Here is a 25,334-nt window from a genome sequence, read left to right on the forward strand (position 1 = left end):
TAATTTTGTGGAACACGAATGTCATAAAAGTATAAAAGTTTGCACCAGTGGACACATACCTAAATATGATAGGGGAAGGAATCACAGTTTTTGTCCAAGTCACAAAATAAATCTTTTAGTATTATCTGAAGGAGTCAATAAGCATGTGGACAACAGAAAATCAGGTTGATACATTTCAGTATTCGACAGACATTTAATAGCTCTTTAACATAGGCTTTCAAGAAAAAAAGTAGAGATGGAAAAAAAATGCTCACATGGATAAATAACTGTGAAACAGAATAAACAGACAATGAAGGGAGGTCACTGGAGGAGTCTCCATGATCTATGCAGTGGCTGTTCTGTTCAACACACTTCTATGTGATCCAAAAAACAAATGCAAGTATTTACATGACAAAGTCTATCAGTAACATTAAGGTACAAAGGACCAAATAATGAAGAACTGCAAGAAAATCTCACCACACTGAGCAACTAGGAAAGGATATAGCAGAGGAGATTAATTGTACCGAACATAAAGTGATTCTGTACAATTCACACAATGAGCTGTGAGCAGACCATTTCCACTTAAGAACTGGACCATGGTGTTATAATAGGCAGCTCTGTGAAAGCATGACCTCAATAGAATCAGTAGCCAAAAAAAGATAATGTTCAGAATAATTATGAAAGGAAAATCATTTTGCTATTACATACACTTGATTGGGCACTTGACTGTGAGTGGTGCATGAAGTTCCAGTTCCCATTTCAAAAGAAAATGTAAGAACTAGAAAAAGGTACACAGTAGCATAATAAATATGATCAAAAAACATACAACTTTCCTTTCATATAAGGAATGATTAAACAGAATAGAAACTGGCTTGGAGAAAAACCCAGAAAGCTGAGAGGAATATGACAGAGGTCTGAAAGAGGAGGCAAATACACAACAATCATTCATCAGCTTTTTCAGTACAAGAACTAGGATGAATCTCATGAACTAAGAGGAACCAGATGAAACAAACTATCAAAGTTCAAATTAAAAGAAATTCCTTGCAAACTGCCAAAAAAAAAAAAAAAAAAAAAGGAGGTTTTTAGGCACACATATCTTAACATGTGGAACTTCCTGCCAGAGGTTATAGCTCATGAGAAAAGTTTCTGACTTTTTTTTTAACCCATATTTAAAATCCATGGAAGAAAAAAACCCCAACCCAACGAAATCCAAAACCTCCCAAACCATTTGGGGCTAGTAAAGAAACCAGCCCCTGCTCAAGAGGTCTGTGGTTTGAAGTACAGAACAGATCCTGGTAGAATATTCATGGAAAGTATGATTAAATCCTCTGCCTTTTCTCATACTCTTCCCCAGACACCTCTGTTGGTCACTGGATATCCAATGCTGTTAAAATTAGACTGAGAGTACCCGCAAAGTTGGAATCCAGGAAATGGGCAGCTGTTTATAGTTAGTTATACTGTGCTTAAACCTCAGAACTACAGCATGCTTAACACAGATCAATTTGTTTTGCTGTTGTTGCTTCATCCCTGCTGCCTACTGGCTCCTCTCAGAACTTTTTCCCTCCTCAGTCCTCAGAGCTCCCACCAGCAAGTTCTTCTACCAGAAAGGAAGCTACCTATTATCAAGTACCATAAAATATGAGGGATGTGAGGCAAGCCAGTGACCTTTTGGTTGAAAAATGGTGTACTAAGAACACGCTTCACACAGGACTTTCATTGGTTGAGACAGACACAGTTCAGTATTGATTTAAATAATGGAACCCTCCAGCATATATAAGCATTAAACAGGTATTATATATAGGGATGCAAACATTAAAACTTTTGTATTTTCTGATAAACTCTGCATTCAGATCCTCTGGGTCTTCATACGTACCTCAAAATTCATTACTTAAGGAACAGGTGCTGTATAAAGGTATAATTACTGTTCTAATACTTACTTTTTCTTTGTCCTCCAACAATGCATGATTTTTGGAGGTCAACACAACGCATTTCCATGCAGTTTTCTAGCAATCCACTGTGTCCACAGGTACAAATCTTGTAACACCCAACATCACCAGCTGAGGATGGAACCTGAATAAGTGTACCTTGACGGACAATAAAATCTGAGGCTTCTCCCAGTTTGCAACCTATATACAAGGAGAAATTTTAGCTCATATTTAGTAAATACTTTGGCAAGTGCCACTACCATAAAAACCTACTACTCTTTGACTTGTGAAAAAGCTAAAGTGTTCCTAAAGCAGCCTTGCTCTCGCCCTTTAGACAGATTCACCCATTTCCTAGAGGCAGCAAGTAGCATAAATAGAAGATATTTGCTTGAGACAACGTTCTGAAGTACCTGTAGAAATTTCACTTCAGAGAAAGAGCTGGTAATTCCAACAATTCTCAAGTAATCTCATTTTCCACAGTTCTGTAGTGGTATGAAACATATGTGATCTAACAAATACCACATACACTTCACACTCTCCAATACACAAACTGAATTAAAGGGTCTCACAAGCAAAGCCCAGTCATTTCCGCTCTCTCACGTATTTTGTTGTGTCTTCCTTCCCTACTTGTACCTCTTATGTGAACACTGAAGGACTCTTATAGGTAGACGTGAAGAGAGGAGAAAGGGAGAAAAAGCAGGAAAACTGGATTTAAAAAAAAAAAAAAGAATGGAAAAGAAGAAAAATGGTTTTAAAAATTGCAAGGAAACAATAATAAAAGAAATAGTAGATTAAAACTACCCTAAAAGTGATGAACTGCAACAAATCCCCCAAAATTTGCAACCAATAAAAAGACTGAATCAAAACATAAAAATCACCTTCCAACCTTTACAGGAGGTAAACTGTCTCTTCAAAAGCTCTGGGTGAGCTTGTTTTCACATCACTTTGAATGACTTTTGCAGCAAGTGAAGACAATACAACCTCTACAGTAATAATACTCAGCTTTTCAGAAAAACAAAAATATTTTGCAAGGGTCATAGAAACATAACCAAAACAATGTCCCTAGGCTCACAAAAAGAATGAGCTGAAGTCTATCCTCACTTTTAGAAGAGCACAAGTGTACCAGATGTATGAGTGAAGCCAAACCCAGGTTTCCTCTTTGTAATTAAAAATCACTGGAGAAACTGCTGATCAGCCACAGAACTGCTGGAACAAAAGAGGGTCAGGGAATTGATGTGAGACAGTTGTGGCAATGTTCTCTATCACTTCCTCTCGAAAGGAGGCTGCTTCATGCAATTCAATTTAAAAACCAGCATTGCTCTCACTCAATTCAGTCTCTCTCAACATATGCGTTCAAGCGGTCACCAAATGCAAGCTTTCCTCTTTGCTTCGAGAACCACAGGTGATCCCTCAAGTCACTGAATTATACCTTTTTCTTTAAAGGAAGGGGAAAAATTGTGGCAAGCACTACTGGTGCCTAAGGCAGAACAATTGAAGGGGGCTGTAGAAGTTGGACATCATAGTCTCTCACCTCCTTTTGTAGATTTGACCCTTGTTATCAACACCATCCAATCCTGCTGTTTCAAAGTTAGATAGCTGAAACTCATTCTGTGTCAGGCTCTCTCCCCAGGCAGCTCACATTTACTTATGGTGCAGAAGTTAGACAACCCCTATGTTCTAAAAAACCCGTTCCCAAATGACCATGAATGCCTTTGTAGTGAGGTGCACCTACATTAAAAGTATCACTCAATGGAGCAGCAGCAGAAATGCAGCCAGCTGTGTACTGCTGCATCTCCAGACATCATCTTTAATGAGAAACGGTACCATGGGTCCCGTGGAAGGACAAGGCAGCACAAGGTCCATTATTCACATTTTTGATGTTCCCCAAAGTCAGCATCTTTTTCCTCCAAACTACAAGTCTACATACAGATTTGGGAGAGACACAGAGCTAATCCGCCCTTGCGGTTCTGCCTTTTTCTCCAGTCAATGAACTCATAGCACTGTCAGTCATTAAAGATGAAATGCAGAGATGCTGCATCAGTGCTGCAAGCTCAGGTAGTAGAGAGAAGAAAGAAGAGGCAAATTATGTGCCATGTCACTTTCTTCCCAAGCCCTAAACCTGGGTGGGCACTCTGAATCCAGTGAAGCAGCAACAGTGAAGCTCTTAAGAAAAAGTTTGTGTATTAATTTACTCAGACTGGAACTAGTTACCCATGAGCTGCTGGAGAGATTTTGAGAAGTTGACCTGTGAAGAAGGATTTGGGACAATTCCATATAAGACACCATCTTGAATTTTAATACAACACTGGAATTGCTGCCAATGGAAATGTACATCCCAGGGCACCCTGCATTTGATCAGATTCTCAGAGCTCTCAAAATGTCCTTCAAAGACGGACAGCCTGATTTTCATTAATTTCAAGGCAAGACATAATGTCCATTTATTTCACCAGTAAGGAAAATAAGGCGGATATGGCTAATAATGTGTGGAAATACAGGGCAATAAATGTCAGGTGTCTGCAGAAGCAGTGAGCTTCACTGTATTTGCAGTATTGCACGCTTGTAATTTTAAATAGCAGGCAGGCTGCTTAGAGACTATGTATGAACATTTATTTCTTCTGAGGCAAAATAAGTAATATACCTTCTAATAAGATGCTGTGTTTCAGTGGACAATAAAAATAGAAACACATGGAGAAATGGGAAGAGCTAGAAGGTGGGCTACAGCTTTTGAAAACAAAAGATAATTGCGATAATAGTTCTTTTGGGATATCAGCAATTCACTTTAAAACTTTCAACAAAATTTCAGTAACATACTGAAGTTTATCAGCAAAATTCAGGTAAACAGAAGTCCAAAAGCCCTTACCTGGCACACACAAATATGGAAGACACAGTTCTCCAGACTGACATCCTTTTCTATTTACTTCACATAGCTGATTAGCTGCACATGGATTTGGATTACATGGATGTGTAACATCTTCTACAATGTTACCTAAAGAACTTGGGCCTGCAAACAGAATATACAGCATCTATATTGATCTAAATGAGGTTTATTTTTCTTGAGTAAAGCATGGCATTTCTTACATTCAGTAAAATCATGTTTTTGGCAATTCTGCGAAATATTTTTTATTTTTTTATCTATACTTGTAGAAGCTTGACATGACAAAGTAGTTAACTTATTTCAAAAGTTAAGTCCTCAGTCCTGGAAAAAATGACCCAGATGATTCTTCACAAGCAAAATATATGCCCTCTATCTTGTTTCCCCAATAATTTTCTCCATATGAAAAAAATACAAACTGACAACGACTGGCAGTTTAATCAAGAGAAGTCCCATAGTCAATGATTAACAAACGGGAGGTTTAAAGCACACTTGATGTTTAACCAAGTTTGCTATCATTGATAAGCTTTTGTTTTTTCTTTAACTCACTAGTAATGTTCTCCTGTTACAAGATTAAAGAAATGGAAGAAAACATGGAAAAGCAGCAGCTAAATGGAAAGAAGCACCCAAAGCTTCAATACATTGTCTTTCTGGGAACAATTTATTTGTTGAGGCATACTTTCAGTTGCAGCTCTTACTGACTAAAATTTTACTATTTTCAAAGTTCCTGGGATTCTGCAAAAGAAATATCAAAATTTAATTTGGAAGAAGGTCTAAAACAGATAAATCCTATAAAGCTAAAAAGTCTAAATCTTACAGAGATAAATATGCAAGAGGAAGTAGTAACAGGGTAGAGCAGATTTGGAAAATAATATAAGACATACTTAAATGAAATCTAGAACCACGATGAAATTTTACTAATACAATTGTGTTCCACACTGAGGGATAAGACATGCTAAAAGAAAACAGAATCACAAAAACTTCATTCTTCCACATACCTCCTAAGCTCATGTTCTATTGCCCCAAGCGTTAATTTGGTTTTTGGTTATTCTAATTGCACAGTTAAAGAACAGAGTTTATGCATCAGGCAAAAGTGTAATTTTGTACATCAAGAAGTTGTACTCTAAATCATGCTATTGTTTAAGTGACATTTATTTGACATCAGTCCTCCCAAGCATGATCCAGCTTTTGTCCTGTAAATAGTGCTAGTGGTTTTATTATTATAGTACTTCTTTGGCATATAAGATGACTTCTTGAAGAACAGAGTTGTCTTAAAGTAAGATTAACTAGTCTATTTTCAAGTAGGTAAAAATCATTGGGTAACAGCCAAACTTCCACCCAGTCCCCCCACCCCAAACGGGATGGGGATAGAAAATAGGTAGAACAGAAAAGCCCGTGGGTTGAGATAAAGACAGGGAGATTGTGTAAGAATTACCATCACGGCCAAAACTGACTTGACTTGGGGAAAACTAACTAAATTTATTGCCAGTTAAAATATGTATCTAATTACAGATTCAGGTAATGGGAACAAAAAGGCAAGTATTAAAGCAACTTCTTTCTTCCTCCCTTTCCCAGGCTCACCTTCACTCCAGATTTCCCTGCCTCTGCCCCAAGTGATGCAGTGGGGATTGGGAAGTGGGGGATGATGGTGACTATGGTCAGTACACAGCAGTTTCTCTCTGCCACTCATTCCTTGTCACGTCTTTCCTCTGCTCCAGCACGGGCTCTCCATGGGCTGTAGCCTCCTTCAGGGTACACCCCCCATGCTGTGGCACGGGGTCCTCCACAGGCTCCCTTGTGCATATCTGCTCTGCCACGGAGCGCCTCCTCTCCTCCTGCTCCTCCGCCTTGCTGCTACCTCTGTTGTTTCTCACTCTTCCTGTTCGCTTCTCCTCCACCTGTCTGGCACTTTTTGCCCTTTCTTAAATATGTTTTCACAGAGGCACCACAAACTTTGCTAAGTGGCTCAGCTTTGGCCTATAATAGGCCCACTACCAAGCTGGCTGTGTCTGGCACAGTGTGGTCCCTGACACCTTCCCATACAGCCCCTGCAGCCTCCACTGCTACCAAAGCAACCTTGCTATATACACCCAATACAAGACGGAATAAATGTAATGAGCTATGGCAATTTGAAAAATCCAATTTTCTCTAATACGCTACATAAAATGTCTCAAATTCAATACAATTTTCTTTAAAAGAAATAATGACAGTTACTAAAAGCAATGATAAGCACTCAAAGTATCTTGGTTTCTAATTTTGTTGCATAGGTATGTTGATACTTACTCAGGTACGTATCCAAAGGGATACAGTTCTCCAAGTCATCTGTTGGAGATAAGAGCTCACAAATACTTTCAGCTGAGTGGCCTTCAGGGAATTTATTATGATCTCCACATTTCTTCAGTATTTCCACACAATCTGATCTTCAGATAAATAAAGAAACAGAAGTTCAATAACACTACTTGAAGAAAAAATGTCTTGTATGAAAAAGACTTCTTTCCACATTCTTCCTGTCCCTGAATCCACAACTTTCCCCTTCTGCCTCACAACAGAGTGTTTATATATAAATATTTTTTTATATATATATATATATATATGCAAATGCTACATTTTACATACAGGGGGAGGAACAAATTTATGACACAAAGAAAGGAACTATCGCTTATACTACTCTTTCTCTACTTTGGGCCTGGTGATCTTTATTTTCTATGGCATCATACGCATGTATCTTTCAAGACCAAGCAGTTCCTTGATTTACTAATGTCTAATATGGGTTGAACTCGGTCTCACTACCTGTACTATTAACTGGTCTCTTCCCTACCCAATCACCTACTTTCAAAATATATCTTTTTAAAAAATAAACTCCAATTTTTTTCAGACCTTTCTGTCAGCTGAAAATCACCAGTAGGTCCAAAAACCGGAAAAGAGGAAAGGTTTTATAGACACCGCAGAGAGCCAAAAAACCTGAACAATAAATCAGGTTTACAATGGAAGCATATACATCCATCTCATTAACAGGCAAGCATCTTCCATTTACAGTGAAGGAGATTCAAGCAATGGCAACTTCGCAAGCTCGTATTCCTTCTGTGTTTGCCTTGCCGTGTTTTTCTAACGTAAGTCACAGTCCTACAACAGCTTTTTAGTTCTCATTAAAATCCTTAGCAGAACCTCTAAACTGTGTTTTTTCCCCCACAGTACTTACTTGCAGATAATACTTCCTCTAGATTTGCTGTGGCAAGGTTTAATTTGCAGTGAGCAGGCAATTGCCTTCCACATTTCTGGTTGGCATTTTTTAATATCAAGCACGGGAATATTTATAAATGGCATCTTAATACTCCCTTTTTCCCATAGCTTCATGTCATTCATGGCTCCCTGGTCTGACTGAGTATTGCAGCTCCTAAAAAGTTCTGTTGGTCTTAAAAGAAGAAGTTAAGATATGGCATGCATACGAGAAAAAGAAAATATCATACATTTTACTTTTTACCATACGAATTCTACAACCTGGATACGGCTTGCTTTTTGGGGTATAAAAGAAATGAATCCCTTCCACAGTTAAGCAAAATCAAAATCAGTTTGAATTCTGTCTTTAAGAAAAATAAGCTCTTTAAAACTCAAGGCTGAAACTCCCTTCTCATCTCTACCTCTTAGATCAAATATCACTTAAATTTTTCTTACCTGAAAAAAGTTTACTTAAAAGCAAATATCTTAGATATCCTGAATATCTGTCTGAGTGTCTCCTGGTGAATCGCTAATGCAAGCTGATTTATCATTTGTATTTGCCCAGGTTGCATCTATCACATATGTGATTCTACTACTCATATAACACTCATGCCACTGTATACTATTTCAAAGAAAAGCCAGAGATCTCTAATAGCTAACAAAATTTTACATGTTTTTTTTGAAGCTCAAACTATTTAATCATAACCTTGCAATTACTATAATGCATTTTGCCCTGTAGAGTACAAAACCACAGCAATATCTCTGAAAGAAAAGGAATTCTGAAAAAGAGTAACATGTAAATTTAACAAGAATTTTTACCTTATTTATAATACACAAGATTCCAGTAATCATGGCTTACTTGTCTATACAGTAATACAGAGGAATATGCTGCTAATACATGATGACATTTTACAAGTTCATGGGTTAGCTTTTATTCTTGTAAGATTTGTTATGGCTGTTGTTAAACACATTTCCAAAAGTTTATTCTAGAGAAAAACTATTTATTTTTAAATTATCTAAAAAAGTATTTGCAGAAAGACAGCTACATACAATCGCAAAATAAGCCTGAAAAACATTTTATTTTATTTTTTAAATCAAAGCACAGCAATTCCTTTATAAAATATCCAGTGTCTCTCTCCTACCTGTTATTAAAATTAGTGCAGTAAGTAAGATTTCTACAGCCCAGCTGACAAGGTTCTCGTACATCTGCTAAACAGGTCAACATGGAAACTTCAACTGCATTATACTCACAAAAGCGATCAAATTCTTGCCAGCTCTGTGAATTGCCCCAGCTCGTGCTATAAAGTTTAGTGCAGAGCTCTCTGAAAAAAAATATAGATGAAGAAAAAATTAAAAGAACAGCAGTTGTTCAGATATAGCAGAGCCCATTGTTTCTTTGCTGAGCACAACAGCCTGCACTCACTGTAGAAGATTGTGTTAATGCCCATAAAGTCTGCAAGAGTAACCAAATGTTGTGCTCAAAGCAAATAACCCCACTTCACTGTTTTCTAAGTTTTCCAGCTTTGCTTAAGAATGCTAGCAAATCTTTAAAGCTAGTGTCCTGGTTTCGACTGGGATAGAGTTAATTTTCTTCCTAGTAGCTGGTAGAGTGCTGTGTTTTGGATTTAGGATGAGAATAATGTTGATAACACCCTGGTGTTTCTGTTGTTGCTGCGCAGTGCTTACACTAAGTCAAGGACTTTTCAGCTTCTCATACTGCCCTGCCAGCACGGAGGCTGGAGATGCACAAGAAGCTGGGAGGGGGCACAGCCAGGACAGCTGACCCAAACTGGCCAAAGGGATATTCCATACCATATGACAACATGCCGAACAAAAAACTGGGGGGACCTGGCCACAGGGGCATGGCTGCTGCTGAGGAACTGGGTGGGCATTGATCAGCGGGTGGTGAGCAATTGTATTGTGCATCACTTGTTTTGTGTATTCTTTTATCATTATTATTATTTTCCCTTCCTTTTCTGTCCTATTAAATTGTCCTTATCTCAACTCGTGAGTTTTACCTTTTTTCCAATTCTCTCCCCCATCCCACTGTGGGGGCAGTGAGCAAATGGCTGTATGGTGTTTAGCTGCCTGCCGGGTTAAAACACGACAGCTAGTAAGACTGAAAGACTTCAGAATATAATACTGCAATATCCGTAAAAACGTAATAGTTGGAAACCTGAACTAATGACTTTGAAGTGAGAACTATCCCAGCTAATTTTACTTGTCATAAATCAAGGTTGACAGGGTAATGAACAACTTCAAATCCCATCCTTCAACTTCACACCTTCTCCTTCTACAGAAATGATCGGCAAGCAAAATACATTTCTTCTTTTGCCCTGATGTTTGAAACAGGTATACTGTTTGTTTCTTGTGTTTGAGATGTTTCCTGGTGTCAGCAATACCCAAGCCATTTTGTTTACAGCAATATGCTACAAACTACAACTGTTCCCATCCCAACTGATGGTATGGAACTTCACTGTACTATTAAAGTCTACTGCATATTGAAAATGTGAGGGAAGGATGCATTTTTAGAACTCATTGTTAAAGCAAGCAACTAAAAGGTATTATATCAACTGCCCTATGCTACAATGTTCTAAGAAATAATGTAACTCCAGGGGTCTACTACTAAACTCGTTATAAGATCCTGCTGCATTCAGGATCTGTTGTTTTGTTACTGGAAACTTTTATATCAAAGGAAGTAACAGCTCAAAAATCAATGTTTGCAACTTATTTTGACATATCAACGTATTGAAAATGCAATAATGATCTATTTTTAGCGTGGACAGATAACCACTCTAAACTAAAAATGCTCCAGTTACAGTTATTTGAAAGTGTGCAACTATTTGCTGAAAACCTTTTTTTTTTTTTTCTTAATGTCGGAATAGTTAGTTCCGTTATTTAATTAATTATTAAATAACGTAAGTTATTTTTCATTGACAAAAATCTGAATAGCATTTAGTAAGGAATACTGCTAAGGTTTTAACATGCAGCAACCAGGTACTTAAGAGTTTGTGCAGTTCATTGTCCTCTTGGCTCTCTTTAGCATCTGGTTAAGGCCTCTTCATCTTGTTGCAATATGGGCTATTATGACCACAAGTAAGGTATAGGTTTCATTAACTTAGTGTGTCTGCTATAAGAAGCCAGTGCTAAAAGTGAGAAAAGTGTGATTCCTCTTATGGAACAGTATTTTTTGAGAAACAAAGTAAGTATTGTACAGAATGTGACACCCATCTGATTATCTAAACCTGTTATTTTTTTCTAAGAATTCACAGAACTCTTTATTTGATGTACATAGCAGGATTCGGGCAAAGGCCTGATCTGAGACAACTTCTGAGGCATTTTCACAATTGGAAATGAGGGTAGCAAGATACTGACCTACATGTGGAAGAATTTGCTTTAGAACAGCAATGGAGCTTAGCTCCATCGAGGCCTGTTGAAGGTGGAGGGTGCACAGTGACTCCTGGGTGAACAGATCTTGAACTCTCAAGAAAACATTGCCAAAGTGGATCCTGAGGGAGAGGCATTGTTTTACAGCCTTCTATAAGTCCATCAACAATTTCAAGCTCTGTTTTCATTGACATTAGAATTCTTTTACAAGCAGTCTGACACGCATAGTCTTCTGCTCTATCACAGCAATACAAACCTGTTAAAAAAATTAAAAATAGTTAATGAGCAAGCATACAACAACCACCAAGATGCATAACAGCCCTCAGAGAAAAAGTGCTATGAGGAGGTTTTCTTCTCCACCAAGTAATTTCAAATAACATTACTTCTTTTAAATGCAAACAGAATTTACTTTGCAAAAAAACCACCAATATGCAGAATTAAAAAAATAAATAAAAATCAATAAGGCACCTACAAACAAAAGCTATCATTATATAAATTCATATAATTACAATTATAATATAGAAATACATTAATACAATTTATACAATAGACTTATACAATAACATATTTTATATAAAAAGTGCATACAATCCTCAAACATTTTCAGTATTTTTTATAACTTTCAGTAAAGAAGGATTTTTTAATACTTACTATCTGTAGGATTTCTCATTGGATATGACTGTGTATAATTGTTCACGCAGTGTATAAGCTGAGGGCTAATAGATGCACAGTAATTTTCAACTGCTTTAATTTGTGAAGGACCAGGAGAAGAGTCTGTCCGAAAAATTGCTTGACAATATTCCCGACAGTTTGTATGATGACCTGCATAACTGCAACAGACTGACCCCACTGGGGAAACAAACAAACAACAGAAAATCTATGGGTTCCTACACAGAGAAATGAAGAAATGAGCATGTCTGTACCACACACAATGATGCTCAAGGTATTACTCTGAGAAAAAATGAATAAATTCTTCTATGTTCTATTAAAATAATCTCTGTCTGCAGAATGACTGGGAATATCTGTAACTAGCCAAATTGCATTTGTTTGTTTGGCTGGAGAAAAAAGTCCCCAAGGCCGTCTTGCACTCAAGTTCAAGACACCAGTTGTTTTGTTCTTATTTAAGGTAACCGGACTTGTCCTATAATTGAATTATTAGACAAATATTAATAGTAAACAAATAAATATAAGAGTAGTATCCTAAAAGTCATTCAAAAATAGACAGATGGTATTGTGATTCACCCATTTTTGATATGTTATTAAATATACAGTTCTTGAGAAATACTTTAACTAGAATTAATTCTGAGACATTGATTTCGTTTTATGTAGACAGACATCAGGCAACAAAACACTTGCATGGCACAAGATTTCATCTATGCATTTCATTTTGTTACTTAACACTCATCAAATGAACAAAGCAGAAGGAAAAAATGAGCTTCTAAGCAATCATCAAAATAGGACAGAAAAAACAAATACAGATACACAAATGTAAAACTGATATAAGTTATATGAACAGCCCAATCCCCTTATCACTTGAGTATGAAAATTGATGCATGTGCTTTGTCCTTCTATGGAACTGAATTCATATGATTTGTGTATATGCACACCCACAAAATTTCTTACGTTTTAGAGAAAAAAGGATAGAATGATATAAAAGAAAAAGAAAAAAACAAACTATTCATTACATACTTACTTTCATTTCTGTTAATACAACTAAAGAGAGCATTCTGAAATCAAAACAAAAATAGTGTTACAAGCCAGAAAACTTCAAATAAATATTTAAGCGTCCAGTCATTTCTTACAATGAGCTAATAAATGTAACTTTGTTATTATTTGTTCCAATTACATTGGATTAAAACAAAAACACTATACAAAACCACTGAAAGTAGGAATTAAAAGACCAGGGGTCACCTGAGTTCTGTGTGCACTCGTAATAAAATAGATAAATATTCAAGCAAGTAAACAGGAGGACTTTCCTGGACGAACTTAGAACCAGCACGCTATAATAGGATATCCCAAAATGTTGTGGGTTTGTTTTTTTTTTTAAATGACAATTATTGTAAAGATTCTATGTAAAAAAACTCTGCACAGATGCACACATGCAAATAGAAAATCTCTACAAACTAAGTCAACAACAATATACCTTAAAAGGTAAAGCATGCTATCAACTCCCTCAAACTGCAGCCAAAACGTACAGTTGGGGGATATGCAAGGTCAAATGACAGAAGAAGGGAAACACATACACCCTGCTGTTTTGTTTCAGAGGACTCTCATCCACAGAGCAATCATAGCATCATAGAATCGTTTGGGTTGGAAGGGACCTTTAAAGGTCATCTAGTCCAACCACCTTGCAATGCACACGGACATCTTCAACTAGATCAGGTTGCTCAGAGCCCCGTCCAGCCTGACCATGAATGTTTCCATGGGGCACCTCTCTGGGCAACCTGTTCCAGCGTTTCATCACCCTCATCATAAAAAATTTGCTCCTTATATCTAGTCTGAATCTACCCTCTTTTAGTTTAAAACCATTACCCCCTGTCCTATCGCAACAGGCCCTACTAAAAAGTCTGTTCCCATCTTTCTTATAAGCCCCCCTTTAAGTACTGAAAGGCTGCAATAAGGTCTCCTCAGAGCCTTCTCTTCTCCAGGCTGAACAACCCCAACTCTCTCAGCCTTTCTTCATAGCAGAGGTGCTCCGTCCCTCTGATCATTTTTGTGGGTCTCCTCTGGACCCACTCCAACAGGTCCATGTCTTTCCTGGGCTGAGGACTCCAGAGCTGGATGCAGTGCTCCAGGTGGGGTCTCACCAGAGCAGAGGGGCAGAATCACCTCCCTCAAGACTACTGAACTCTTGCCCAAAACAACCAGTCTTCCCCACACTGAAAAAGCACATTTCTTCTTAAAAAAATAGATACCACATACAAGCTTTCCAGAACTCTGTGAAAAGATGAAGTCATGAGGTTGAAATTCCAAAATGTAGTTGCCAATTATCAAAGACTTTAAAATTATATGATTGTGAAAGAGAAATTTGAACCCCCTCCACACCTGACCTCCACACTTGTCAGAACAGCAGATTATAAAAAGTGATCAAAAAAGTGATCACATTAACATAGTGACAAAACATAATTCCCATCTTCATAAAGTTCCTGATCTCTTTAATTTCCCCTATTCCCATCATTAAACAAGTTTGTATTTTACACAGCATCTAGAAAAGAAAGCAAACACCGTCACACTGATCCACAAACATATTATGGGTTTAAAATCTTGCTTCAGTACAGCAAAATATCAGATGTGCTACTACCTCTACACAATAAAAAGAAGAGAACTCAAAATGCAGACCTAGCTTAAGCTCAGTAGTTCACTAGGTTCTTCACCTATGTTAGTTACTAGTATTTACTGCATTGCAGAGAAGTGGGTATCCCCAATAATCTTTGGGGTATTCTTGTGAAAATTTGTACTGCTGCAAACAGATGGAAGCGTTACATTTTTAAAGTGAAGAAAATACAAATGTGTCAGGAATCATCTTGACTTTTTTAGTTTTCTTTTTGTCTTAGACATTGGTTAGAGTGCAGGAGTTTGTTTTTCAATTCATTCTCTACTTGCTTTCTTCTCAGAGATCATTTTAGTCAATTAATCTGTTTTTGCAGCATCCTTATTTTCCCCCCTACAGTCTAGGTAGGGTTACGGAGAAAAGCAAAGTAAATATCAAAGTGATTAAATCTCCCAGTGGCTAAATCATAAAAATACCAGCAACTACAACACCGGAATGCTGAGGATTTCCTCTCAAGCAGCTTGCTCGCGTTCAGTTATGCTGAACAGGGAAGGGTAAATACAGAACTTATCTCTATTCACAGGAGCGGCACAAACAGGCAGTCTCATCTCTACTAGATGGCTTCAGTGTATAACCCACATTTCGGCACCCTTTCCCTTACCTAGTCACCTTCAAAGACATCTTAAATCCTGACACCAGATTCAGTAAATATTACAGAGTCCCAACTTCTTATTTCATTGAAGTGCTACTCATTAAGCACATGTATTCCACTAGAGAACCGGAGAATTCTGCAATCCCACTTTCCCTTTTTTAAATTTTTTTTTTTCCTCATGGAAGTTTTGTAAGTACCCAAGTAAAAACATGATTCTTTTTTAAATGTTGTTCTTCATTTTCATAGCTATCTTCATTCTCTTTTCTGTTGTTCATTTAAGAGTAAGCACTCCAGAACACAGATTGGCTCTCTATGCGTGAATTAGCATTCAAATGAATTAGCATTCCTGCACAGACAGTTCTGATGAACATCTGAAGAGCCAAAAGAATTATTTACTGTACCAAAAGATGGAAGACCCACATTTTAACTTAGATTTGAAAAGCCTCAAGACTTGATGTTTCAGTTTGTATCATGCCATTAACGATTTTTATTTTATGCTGTAATCACAACTTCCAACTTGCCAATTACTCTTTACGCCATGTAAATCATAGTACCACAATCCTGTTTTCTACATTATATCATCTTTTGGATAGTGAAATACGTTAACAGTCAAATGCAAGATTTTAAAGAGGACAGTCCCAATACTGTAGTGAGCAGCATCACTTTCTTCTAATTACAGTCAGAAATTAATTTAAACCATGGGTAAGCCATGGCAGATGTGGCACTGAAATAATGTCCCTAAGAGAATAAACACAAGTCTAACTTGAAAATGCAAGTTAAGTTTTCCATGAACAGCAGCTACTTATAATTTTAGCGATCATGAATAAAAGCACAGGTCTATTGAGAACACCTCACACAAAAATTCAAAAGTCTGCCTTACATAAAACAACACCCAAAGAAACAATTCAGACGTTTTATTTTCATTCTTCTAATATCCTCTACCAAATTTTAGATCTCTTCTCCCAATAGCACAGATACCACATAATTTCTTCGAGACTGAGAATGAATTTGCAGCAACATTCCTCATCCCAGCAGCAAGTTTTCATCTCATTGACTTCACATTTTCCCTCTTTACTACCCACAAAGCAAATCCTGTCACCCATTCATCTGCATAACATGGATGAGGGACAAAAGAACTCATGGAAACGGAACATGTAGACAGAGTCACCATCCTACATCTGTAAAGAACAGATTTGTACTGTTGCCTAAAGGCTCGTGTTGTTTTTATAGCACCATACATCCTTCTCTATGGATGCCAGACAATGGTTATCAGAAAGTCACTGTTTCAATGTGGCACCTTGGTTTCTTTGGGACCTTCTGTGTATGAAAAAAGAAACAACTGTCCGATAGGAACTGCCATACACAACATCACTCTGACTCAAAACTGACTGTCTTCAGAAGCTGCTGAATATCGGACTTCTCCACACCCACCCTGTATCAAGCACTGGAACGTGGCATACTAACCAGCCAGGTAGAAAGCATCATTGTAACTTGATTAATTAATGCACTGGGACAGTAGAAGCTCCAGAAAAGGCTGAAGTCTGTCTGTCATGGTTATATCTAAGTACTTGACCATACTGTTAGCACAAACAATACTTATAATCATAAAATTGTTAAGGTTGGTAAGGACCTCTGAGAGCATCGAGTCGAACCTGTTAGCGTAACTGCCTGGTCCACCTCTAAACCATGTCCCTAAGCACCACATCCACACACTTTTTGAATACTTCCAGGCACTGTGATTGCACCACTTCCCTGGGCAGCCTGTTCCAGTGCCTAACCACCCTCTCCATGAAAAAATTCTTCCTAATATCCAATCTAAATCTCCCCTGACGCAGCTTGAGGCTATTTCCTCTTGTCCTGTCACTTGTTACTAGGGAGAAGAGACCAACCCCCACCTCGCTACAGCCTCCTTTCAGGTAGCTGGAGAGAGCAATAAGGTCTCCCCTCAGCCTCCTCTTCTCCAGACTAAACAACCCCAGCTCCCTCAGCCGCTCCTCATAAGACTTGTGCTCCAGACCCTTCACCAGCTTTGTTGCCCTTCTCTGGACACGCTCCAGCACCTCGATGTCCTTCTTGTAGTGAGGGGCCCAAAACTGAACACAGCACTCGAGGTGCGGCCTCACCAGTGCCCAGTACAAGGGGGAGGATCACCTCCCTGGTCCTGCTGGCCACACTATTTCTGATACAAGCCAGGATGCCATTGGCCTTTTTGGCCACCTGAGCACACTGCTAGCTCATGTTCAGGCAGCTGTCGACCAACACCCCCAGGTCCTTTTCCTCCAGGCAGCTCTCCAGCCACTCCTCCCCCAGCCTGTAGCGTTGCATGGGGTTGTTGTGACCCAAGTGCAGCACCCGGCACTGAGCCTTGTTGAACCTCACACAGATGGCCTCAGCCCATCGATCCAGCCTGTCCAGGTCCCTCTGTAGGGCCTTCCTACCCTCCAGCAGATCAACACTCCTGCCCAACTTGGTGTCATCTGCAAACTCACTGAGGGTGCACTCAATCCCCTCATCCAGATCATTGATAAAGATATCGAAGAGGACCGGACCCAATACTGAGCCCTGGGGAACACCACTTGTGACTGGCTGCCAACTGGATTTGACTCCATTCACCACCACTCTCTGGGCTCAGCCGTCCAGCCAGTTTTTAACCCAGCAGAGAGTGCACTTAACCAAGCTGTGAACAATCAGTTTCTCCAGGAGAATGCTGTGGGAGACAGTGTCAAAGGCCTTACTAAAGTCCAGGTAGACAACATCCACAGCCTTCCCCTCATCCACTGAGCGGGTCACCTTGTTGTAGAAGGAGATCAGGTTGGTCAAGCAGGATCTTCCCTTCATGAACCCATGCTGGCTCGGCCTGATCACCTGGTTGTCCCGCATGTGCTGTGTAATGGCACTCAAGATGATCTGCTCCATGACCTTCCCCGGCACAGAGGTCAGGCTGATAGCCCTGATGTAATGCTGCTATAAACTCAGCTAAAAATTGTCACATTAAAAAGCAGTTCAGGGATAATAGTGTCACTGGCCCTGTTAGCTCAGATTGCAGTTAATAACTACACACAAAATAGAGAAGAATACTGAGAAGATTATAGTGTCTACCAACCTTCCTCCTCTAAAAAAGGGCTCAAATTGAGACAAAATTATCTTCTTACAGAAATTTTACCTGCCAATTTTATACAGGTAGGATGCCCTAACCAGATAACAAATCATCATCTTTCTGTACATTGAAACTATAGTTCCACAGACTGCTGAATCACTGTACTAATTTCTGCATTTCTGTTAAGAGGAGGTGGTCTTACTTCTCTTTTCCACTTTGTTTTCAACTCTTCTCTCCATGTTCCCAGTTGTATAGTCTTATTTCATCTGCCTTTACACCAGCTATGGCACTAATCATCTTCTCATGACCTGAGTTTTTTCAGTAACCCTGCTGAAAACTCCTTTTTCTCATCTCCTAGGAATTTAAAACAGCTATTTCAACAGGTACAATACTAAGTTAGAATAGACTAGACTAGAATAATCTTTTAGGTATCATCTTTTAGAAAGAGCCGCTAGATGCCAGAGGCGGAGCAAGGTAAGGAGAAGTATATTTGAATGGCTAGCAGTGCGAGGGAATGTGTGTGGAAAAAGGGCAGTTGCACAAAGGAACAGGAAGAACTTCAGCTGCACTGAGTTGTTAAAGCAACTCACCATATTTCATGAAACTGTAGCCACCACAGAATACAGCCTGTAGCCACCACAGGACACAGTGCTAGTTAGGGTGCTGACTTTGCTCTTTGTGTAGGTCTGGATAACTGTTCAGTTTCCCAGAAAGTACAGGTACACATGTGGGGAGTGTAGCTACACAGACATGAGAGAATCTTAAAAAAAAAAAAGTTAGTGTGTAGTCACCTGCTCGTAAATAAAGCTGATAACAGCGTTAGACAGTCAGTCTGATTTGAATTACTAACCATAACTTCATTATAAAACACAGGGTTAATGCCCATCTCTAGTAAAGTAGCACTCATATTTAAGAAATCAGCAGCTTTTCTGCCCTCTCAAGCATCCTTCTGAATCTGCTGGTGAACTGTCAGAAGAGAAAGACAGAGAAAACAAAGCAAAAGATAAACCAGAGATATAGGTAAGGAAAAACAAAACAAAACAAAACAAACCCACAAAAACCAAAAGGGCAGAAAAGGATGTTCTCTTTTACGGAAGGACTAAGTCATGAAGATCTAGGAGAACGAGGATAAAAAGGCAATATGGTGTACACACACACAGAGTCTGATACTCCATTTTCAACTTGTGAATAAAATATTAAATGTACAAAGATGGCAATATTGAAATTTATAAAACACAAACATAATGCTTTGTTTTACTTGTGCATTAATCTCATCTTTCAGACTTCTTTTTTTTTTTAAAACCAAATGTTGCTGAAACTGGTGGTTAAAGCCATTGAAACTATAAGCAGAAGGAATGGAAAGTGGCAGGCAGACACAGGCAACACAACCGTGTATGCCTTAAAGAGACCAGTCTCAAAGATCTTTTGGTGTTACGGAAATTGAAAAAGGCAATTGAAGTTTATCCAGCAGATAACATTGTCCAGTCTTCCTCACCAGAAGCTCGAAGAAAGATTTTAGCCAGTACTGCAGGACCTAACTGGTTTCGCTCTTTTTGGAGCTCATCAGCTGCAGGTAACGGCTCAAAAACCAAAATGCATGCACACAAACACAAATAGAGCAGGACATTTTGCTAAAGGAAGAAGTCTTCTGCATTGTAAAGCATGCTTTTATACTATAAACACATTTTTTCTAAATGGCTGCCCCTTGTGTCCTGAATGAAAAGTGACAGCAAAGCTGTTATTTCACACCAGAAGAAATTAAGAGTATTTTGCTAAAAATCAAAGATTATTTTCCTCCCTAAAAATTGTCATGCTATCTTTATTCTACTAACTGACAGAAAAATACGTTTAGTACTGTTGTCTTGGGTAACCTGACCATGTTAAATATTTGAACATAGGTCCTATCCAGTTAAGGCCATCTTAACTTAGAAGTATTACCAACAGTTAACAAATACACCAGGAAACAAAATGTTTCACTCTCTATGAGAACAGCAATGAAAGTCCTGTTAATCTCTCCTCGACTTCATTTAATCTTAGAATTTATCAACAGAAGATAAAGTCAGTAGAAAACATACTAAGGTTTAGTGGAGTCAGATAAAGTTTCAAATGATGGTGCACATCGGTTAAGAACTTTAAAAACTTCTAGTAATTAACAAGTAAGGCCAAGATTTTCCTCAGTTATGTAAACCGGCGAAGAAGTGATAGCACTTGTACAGCAAGGTACAACAAAATCGCTGGAACTCAAATTTTGGCAAGATCATTGAGCGTTCTATCAACCTTCTTTGAACAGTAGAGAATAGAGACAAAAAGGACCAGAAGATGACAATAATATTAGCTACAATGTGTAGCATATGGTCAGAGTCCACTCTGAATTCGTTCAGTAGTACTTCCAGAGGCTACACACAGCCATGTGCCTTAGGAGTTCATTGAAACTGTTTTGGAACCTTTTCCTAACTGATGTCCTAAAGAGCTCCTTGAGTTATAATCCATTGTCTCTGAGTAATCCACACAAACAATTAGAGAAGAGCTAAAAACTGCTGGCTGCATTTTTCAGAAGGGGTAATTAGGAGCCAGCATTCACTGAAACCTCAGCAGAAAGCAGGATCATACGACCCTAGAAGATAAAACAAGCGAATACTGTAGCACAGTGAATACTTTTCTGTATCCCTACTACAGCACTTGAAGCTGCAGGCACTGCATGTGAAGTTTCTGTATTTAAAAACTGTAAGAAAACAAAGTCAGATTAAGCTATACAGTGCTCAAATCTGTGAGAGCAAAAATACCTTTAAACAGTCCAAGGACATCAGAAGTATTTACTACTGTGTGTCAGAAATAGTTTTAAGAGCAGAAGCTAAGTAACTGGCAACATTTCCAATTACATTTTGACTGCATGGCAGATGTTAACAGTGCTGAGCTGCAGCAAAGCTCTCACAATGCCAATTAACTAGAGAAGTTTGAACGTCTTATTTAGTACACATGAAATAACTGGAGTTCTTAATGTGCAGAGGGGTGAACTCACAGTATGCAATCTAATGGAAATTTTAATACCACCCTTTCCATGCACAGAAGAAAGAAAAGTGATCTTAAATGCAATAATAAAGCCTTTACAACTTATTTCAAGCTTTATAAACTATTTTCAGGTACTCTTCCAAGGATGTATTCCATGTGTTTTTTTTTTTTTTTTTAAAAAGAAAAAGAAAAAAAAGAGAACATCAACTTTACACAAAACTTTTAAAAATAGGAAACTCAGAAAAACCTACAGACAATCCATACAGTCTCCACTTTTTTCTTCTTCCTTTGACTATTACCTACCTTCTTTTTAGAGGAAGATGAACAGGATAGCAGAAAGCTGGAAGAAGTAGTGAAAGATAAGAGTTGAGATGCATAGAACTAGAGAAAAAATGAAGATGACAAAATGAGTATCTGAGAAGCAGAAGATGGAAAAAAGGACTACCACAATAAAATCTTTCAAAAGAAGGCAAATAAAGTACATTTCAGTAATACTCAAAAATACTCAGCAAGCTGTGTTAATTTTTTAAATTTCTGTATGCAGTGCTACTTGAAAATAAAATAAAAATGTAATAGGACACACAATCTTCAATGCATTGATCAAAAATGAATAGCTTACTACAACATGATTCATTTCTAAAATGTGTAAAATCTCCAAATTAGAAGAATCACATGCTTCATAAATATTTACAGTAAAAGTAATCCAGAAACATATGATCAGCAGAAAAAGCATTTTCAATAAGTCTTGTGAAAACCTAGCACATCAATGCTAAAGAGATCCCGGTACTGTACAACCTGAGACTCTGCTTAGCAGCTGCAAACTTTGTGACACCTCCTGCTTGGAGTTTCGGGTTTTTTCACTGCTCCGAACCCTATGCCCTACCCTTGAAGACTTACCTCATTCTTCACGCTCACTAACTTAGTAGGAAGTTGAGGGATAACTAACTCATGAAATTGCTTCTGTAATCTCAAAAGATTACAGAAAAGTACTATGCACAGTTCAGTCAACTATTTTAAGAAGCTTGTGAAAATCCTCGGGAAATCCTTATGTGAGTACATAAGTAAGCTGTAAAAGTTGGTAAGGTATGAGAGTGTTTACAAAAAGGGAATTATACTTTTATATTCTTAATTCAGCTCGTTTTTACTTACATGTCATGTGCTTAAATATTCAATACCTCAACAACAGACTTGACAGTCAATGAACAAGCACTATGATCTATATTGTAAACTAATTCTCAAATTGGATCCTTTTTAGTGAATGAAGTATGAATTCTTAAACACAAACGCAAACACAGTATGTATGACATTGCATTTATGTGATTCACAGCCTTTTTCTGATCTTATGTCACCTCTTTCAGTTTTAACTACTCACTCCCTTCCCAGTTGTTCAGTTTCTTCCCCAGCCAACCCAACTGAGTACAAAGTATGGTACCAGTCACAGACACAGAAGCTACTTAGAGACTACAGAGGGAGCAGGACACATTCACCAAGGCACTAAGAAATTTTTTTTTTTTAAGAAAAGGAGAAAGAATGACTAGGGTGTGAAAAAGTTCAGGTTCCCTCCAGAAGTTTTTTTTTTTGAATCTCCTATCTTCAGCAAAACTTCCTTGAATTTTATATAACCAATGGGTCTCGTCAGAGCATTCTAAGTACTATTTTTCATGAGTACCTGTAAGCCTAGATACATAGGAAAACCCATTGTCATACAAAATTCTATAATAACTGAAGATCTACCACGTCAGATACTTAATTTTTGTCTAACACAGTATCCACTACTCCTAGTGCTCATTAAAAAAGTTCTTTCCTTCTTCACCAACCAGAAGACCGATTCCTTCTTCCATCATTTTTCTCCCTCTCCTCTTTTAGTGTTGCACAGATAGATAGAAAAAATTAAGGTTTTCTGTACAATAACAGCAAAATCACTCTTGAATAAGAGTGAGGGACCCGCTTTCCAGAATTCCAGATAAGAACTGGAAAAAGAAGAACTAGGAAAAGTAAATAAGATGACTGTCACCATTTTATAGTCATTCTTTAATCTCTTACCTTTCCTCTCCCGTTCTCCTTCAACCCATATTGGCCAACCTCCTACAGCAATGCAGAAATCCAGAAAAAAAGAAGGAAACAGACCAGCATAATAGAGGAGAAGCTTACAGATGTTGACAGTATAGCATATCATAGCATGAGAGGAGACAGAACTACTTAAAATGAAAATTTGTTTTTAAGAGAACAAGCTATGGTAACTTCAACAGTGAAGAGTCTAGGAAAATACTCTGTAGATTGTTTAGATAAAAGGACCAAAGGGGGAAAAAAAGGAATTTGATGTTTCCTCAAAAAACAGGAAACCTGCTACACTTCTGCCCAAATCAAGAGAACACAGAATTGTCTGCTATCCTGAACTGTTGATTATGAGCAGAATTTATGCAGGACTACCTAATTCAGGGCAGAAGGAAATGAGATGAAAGGGGGGAGGAGGAATCTGGCTTTTAATTAAGAACGAGATTGAAAGAAAAGTCCCAGCAGAATAGCATTTCTACAAAATATGTTAAAAAGAATATAGGTAAAGGCAGATTTCTGAAAATATCCTGATGATTAATTTTAGGAGCAGAACAGTAAAAATAATTGTAAGCATTCATAGTTTCACTGATGTTACAAAAAATTATTCATTTGAAATGATTTACATTAGGATAGGATACTTCAAAGGTTATTCTTTCCTGAGTTTATTTCTTTAGGTCACTTCTAAGCTGACTCTCCCACTATAGAAGCCGAAATGTTCCTGACGGAATGAATGCTCACAATGAACGCTGACTTTCAACAGAACTCCTATGAAACAAGCTTTTTTGGAATCCATGTCTCCATTTTGAAAGTTGCATCTTTTTCATTCAAATTAAGATACATGCAAGTCTAAAAAAAGACAAGCTCTTTTTACAGAAAATGATGGTACTTTCACAAATACGGTAGAGAAAGATAGCTTACATTTGGATAAAAATGACTATATCCAGAAATATGACCATAAGACGACTGGACTTTCCCTCTTCTACAGGATACTTTTTACAGAATTCATATAACAGTTGATTTTTAATAAGATATATCCAGACACATATACACATACCTCGTATTCCTTCCTGCAGACCTTTAAAACATCATTCTTTGCAGAAGCCTGAAAGACAGAAAAATTTCTCCATTTGCAGTAGAAAATAATAAAATTATGTTGCAAAATAAAGATGATTCTACCTATATTAACTGTGATAACCATGCTTTCATGATCTATTTAAATGTTTCTCTTTAAGAACCTAAAGAATCTATGTAAAGCTTTAAGAAAAAAAAGCAGAAACCATGACTGTCAATACTACATTTAATTAAAAACCAAAACCTCATATTTCTGCACCAAGTTAGCTGATACTGGAAGCACACAAAGTAACTTTGTTTTTGTGAAAGGTTTACCAGATAGAGCAGAATACAGGAAACATTTAGGAAATGGAAGAATTTGAGCATAAAAATCTCCCCATTTTGCATGCTCAGTACCACTTATGTGCCTCTTTCCCTTTTCCTTCCTCTTGTACATACAGTCCTACAGTTCCTATTGTCAAACTGAGTTGCAGAAATTCTCCCTTCAAACTGCAGATCAGTTTCTTCTGTAGAGTATCTCTTGCTCCTTTTTCATATGACAGATATTCAAAATTATTATTACTACTAACATTAGTTATTTCCCCCTCCAGTAATTTGAAATACCAGGGTAAAGTCTGACCTTGGACCTATCATATCACCTTCTTCAAAATGCCTCCAAAACCCCCTCAAATTTCAAGAATCAAAATTAAAATCCAAATATTTCCCATTATCCCTAATGTTTGGCAGGTATCTATATTTTAGTTTAAATGAAAATCATATGAAATGTATCAACCAGAGTCAGCTAAAGTACCAAATATAGC

At 37.8% G+C, this 25,334-nt stretch overlaps 1 protein-coding gene across 2 annotated transcripts in view; it reads right to left on the minus strand.

The window, feature by feature from the left end:
- The window catches only part of RECK (reversion inducing cysteine rich protein with kazal motifs), a gene marked incomplete at its 5' end in the record, with an annotated part of 71,827 nt that overhangs the window by 18,899 nt on the left and 27,594 nt on the right, over positions 1-25,334 (minus strand). Inside the window, 10 exons of one of the 2 annotated variants that reach the window (XM_082305171.1) lie at positions 1,917-2,105; positions 4,765-4,905; positions 7,060-7,196; positions 7,976-8,188; positions 9,135-9,314; positions 11,368-11,635; positions 12,031-12,228; positions 13,073-13,106; positions 23,452-23,493; positions 24,518-24,565. In XM_082305171.1, coding sequence (XP_082161297.1) covers positions 1,917-2,105; positions 4,765-4,905; positions 7,060-7,196; positions 7,976-8,188; positions 9,135-9,314; positions 11,368-11,635; positions 12,031-12,228; positions 13,073-13,106; positions 23,452-23,493; positions 24,518-24,565 — 1,450 coding nt within the window. The remainder of the gene's footprint in view (positions 1-1,916; positions 2,106-4,764; positions 4,906-7,059; positions 7,197-7,975; positions 8,189-9,134; positions 9,315-11,367; positions 11,636-12,030; positions 12,229-13,072; positions 13,107-23,451; positions 23,494-24,517; positions 24,566-25,334) is intronic. The other variant, XM_082305172.1, reaches the window with a different exon arrangement.

This window comes from Platalea leucorodia (assembly GCF_965183815.1).
Source record: "Platalea leucorodia genome assembly, chromosome: 1".
NCBI lineage: Eukaryota > Metazoa > Chordata > Aves > Pelecaniformes > Threskiornithidae > Platalea > Platalea leucorodia.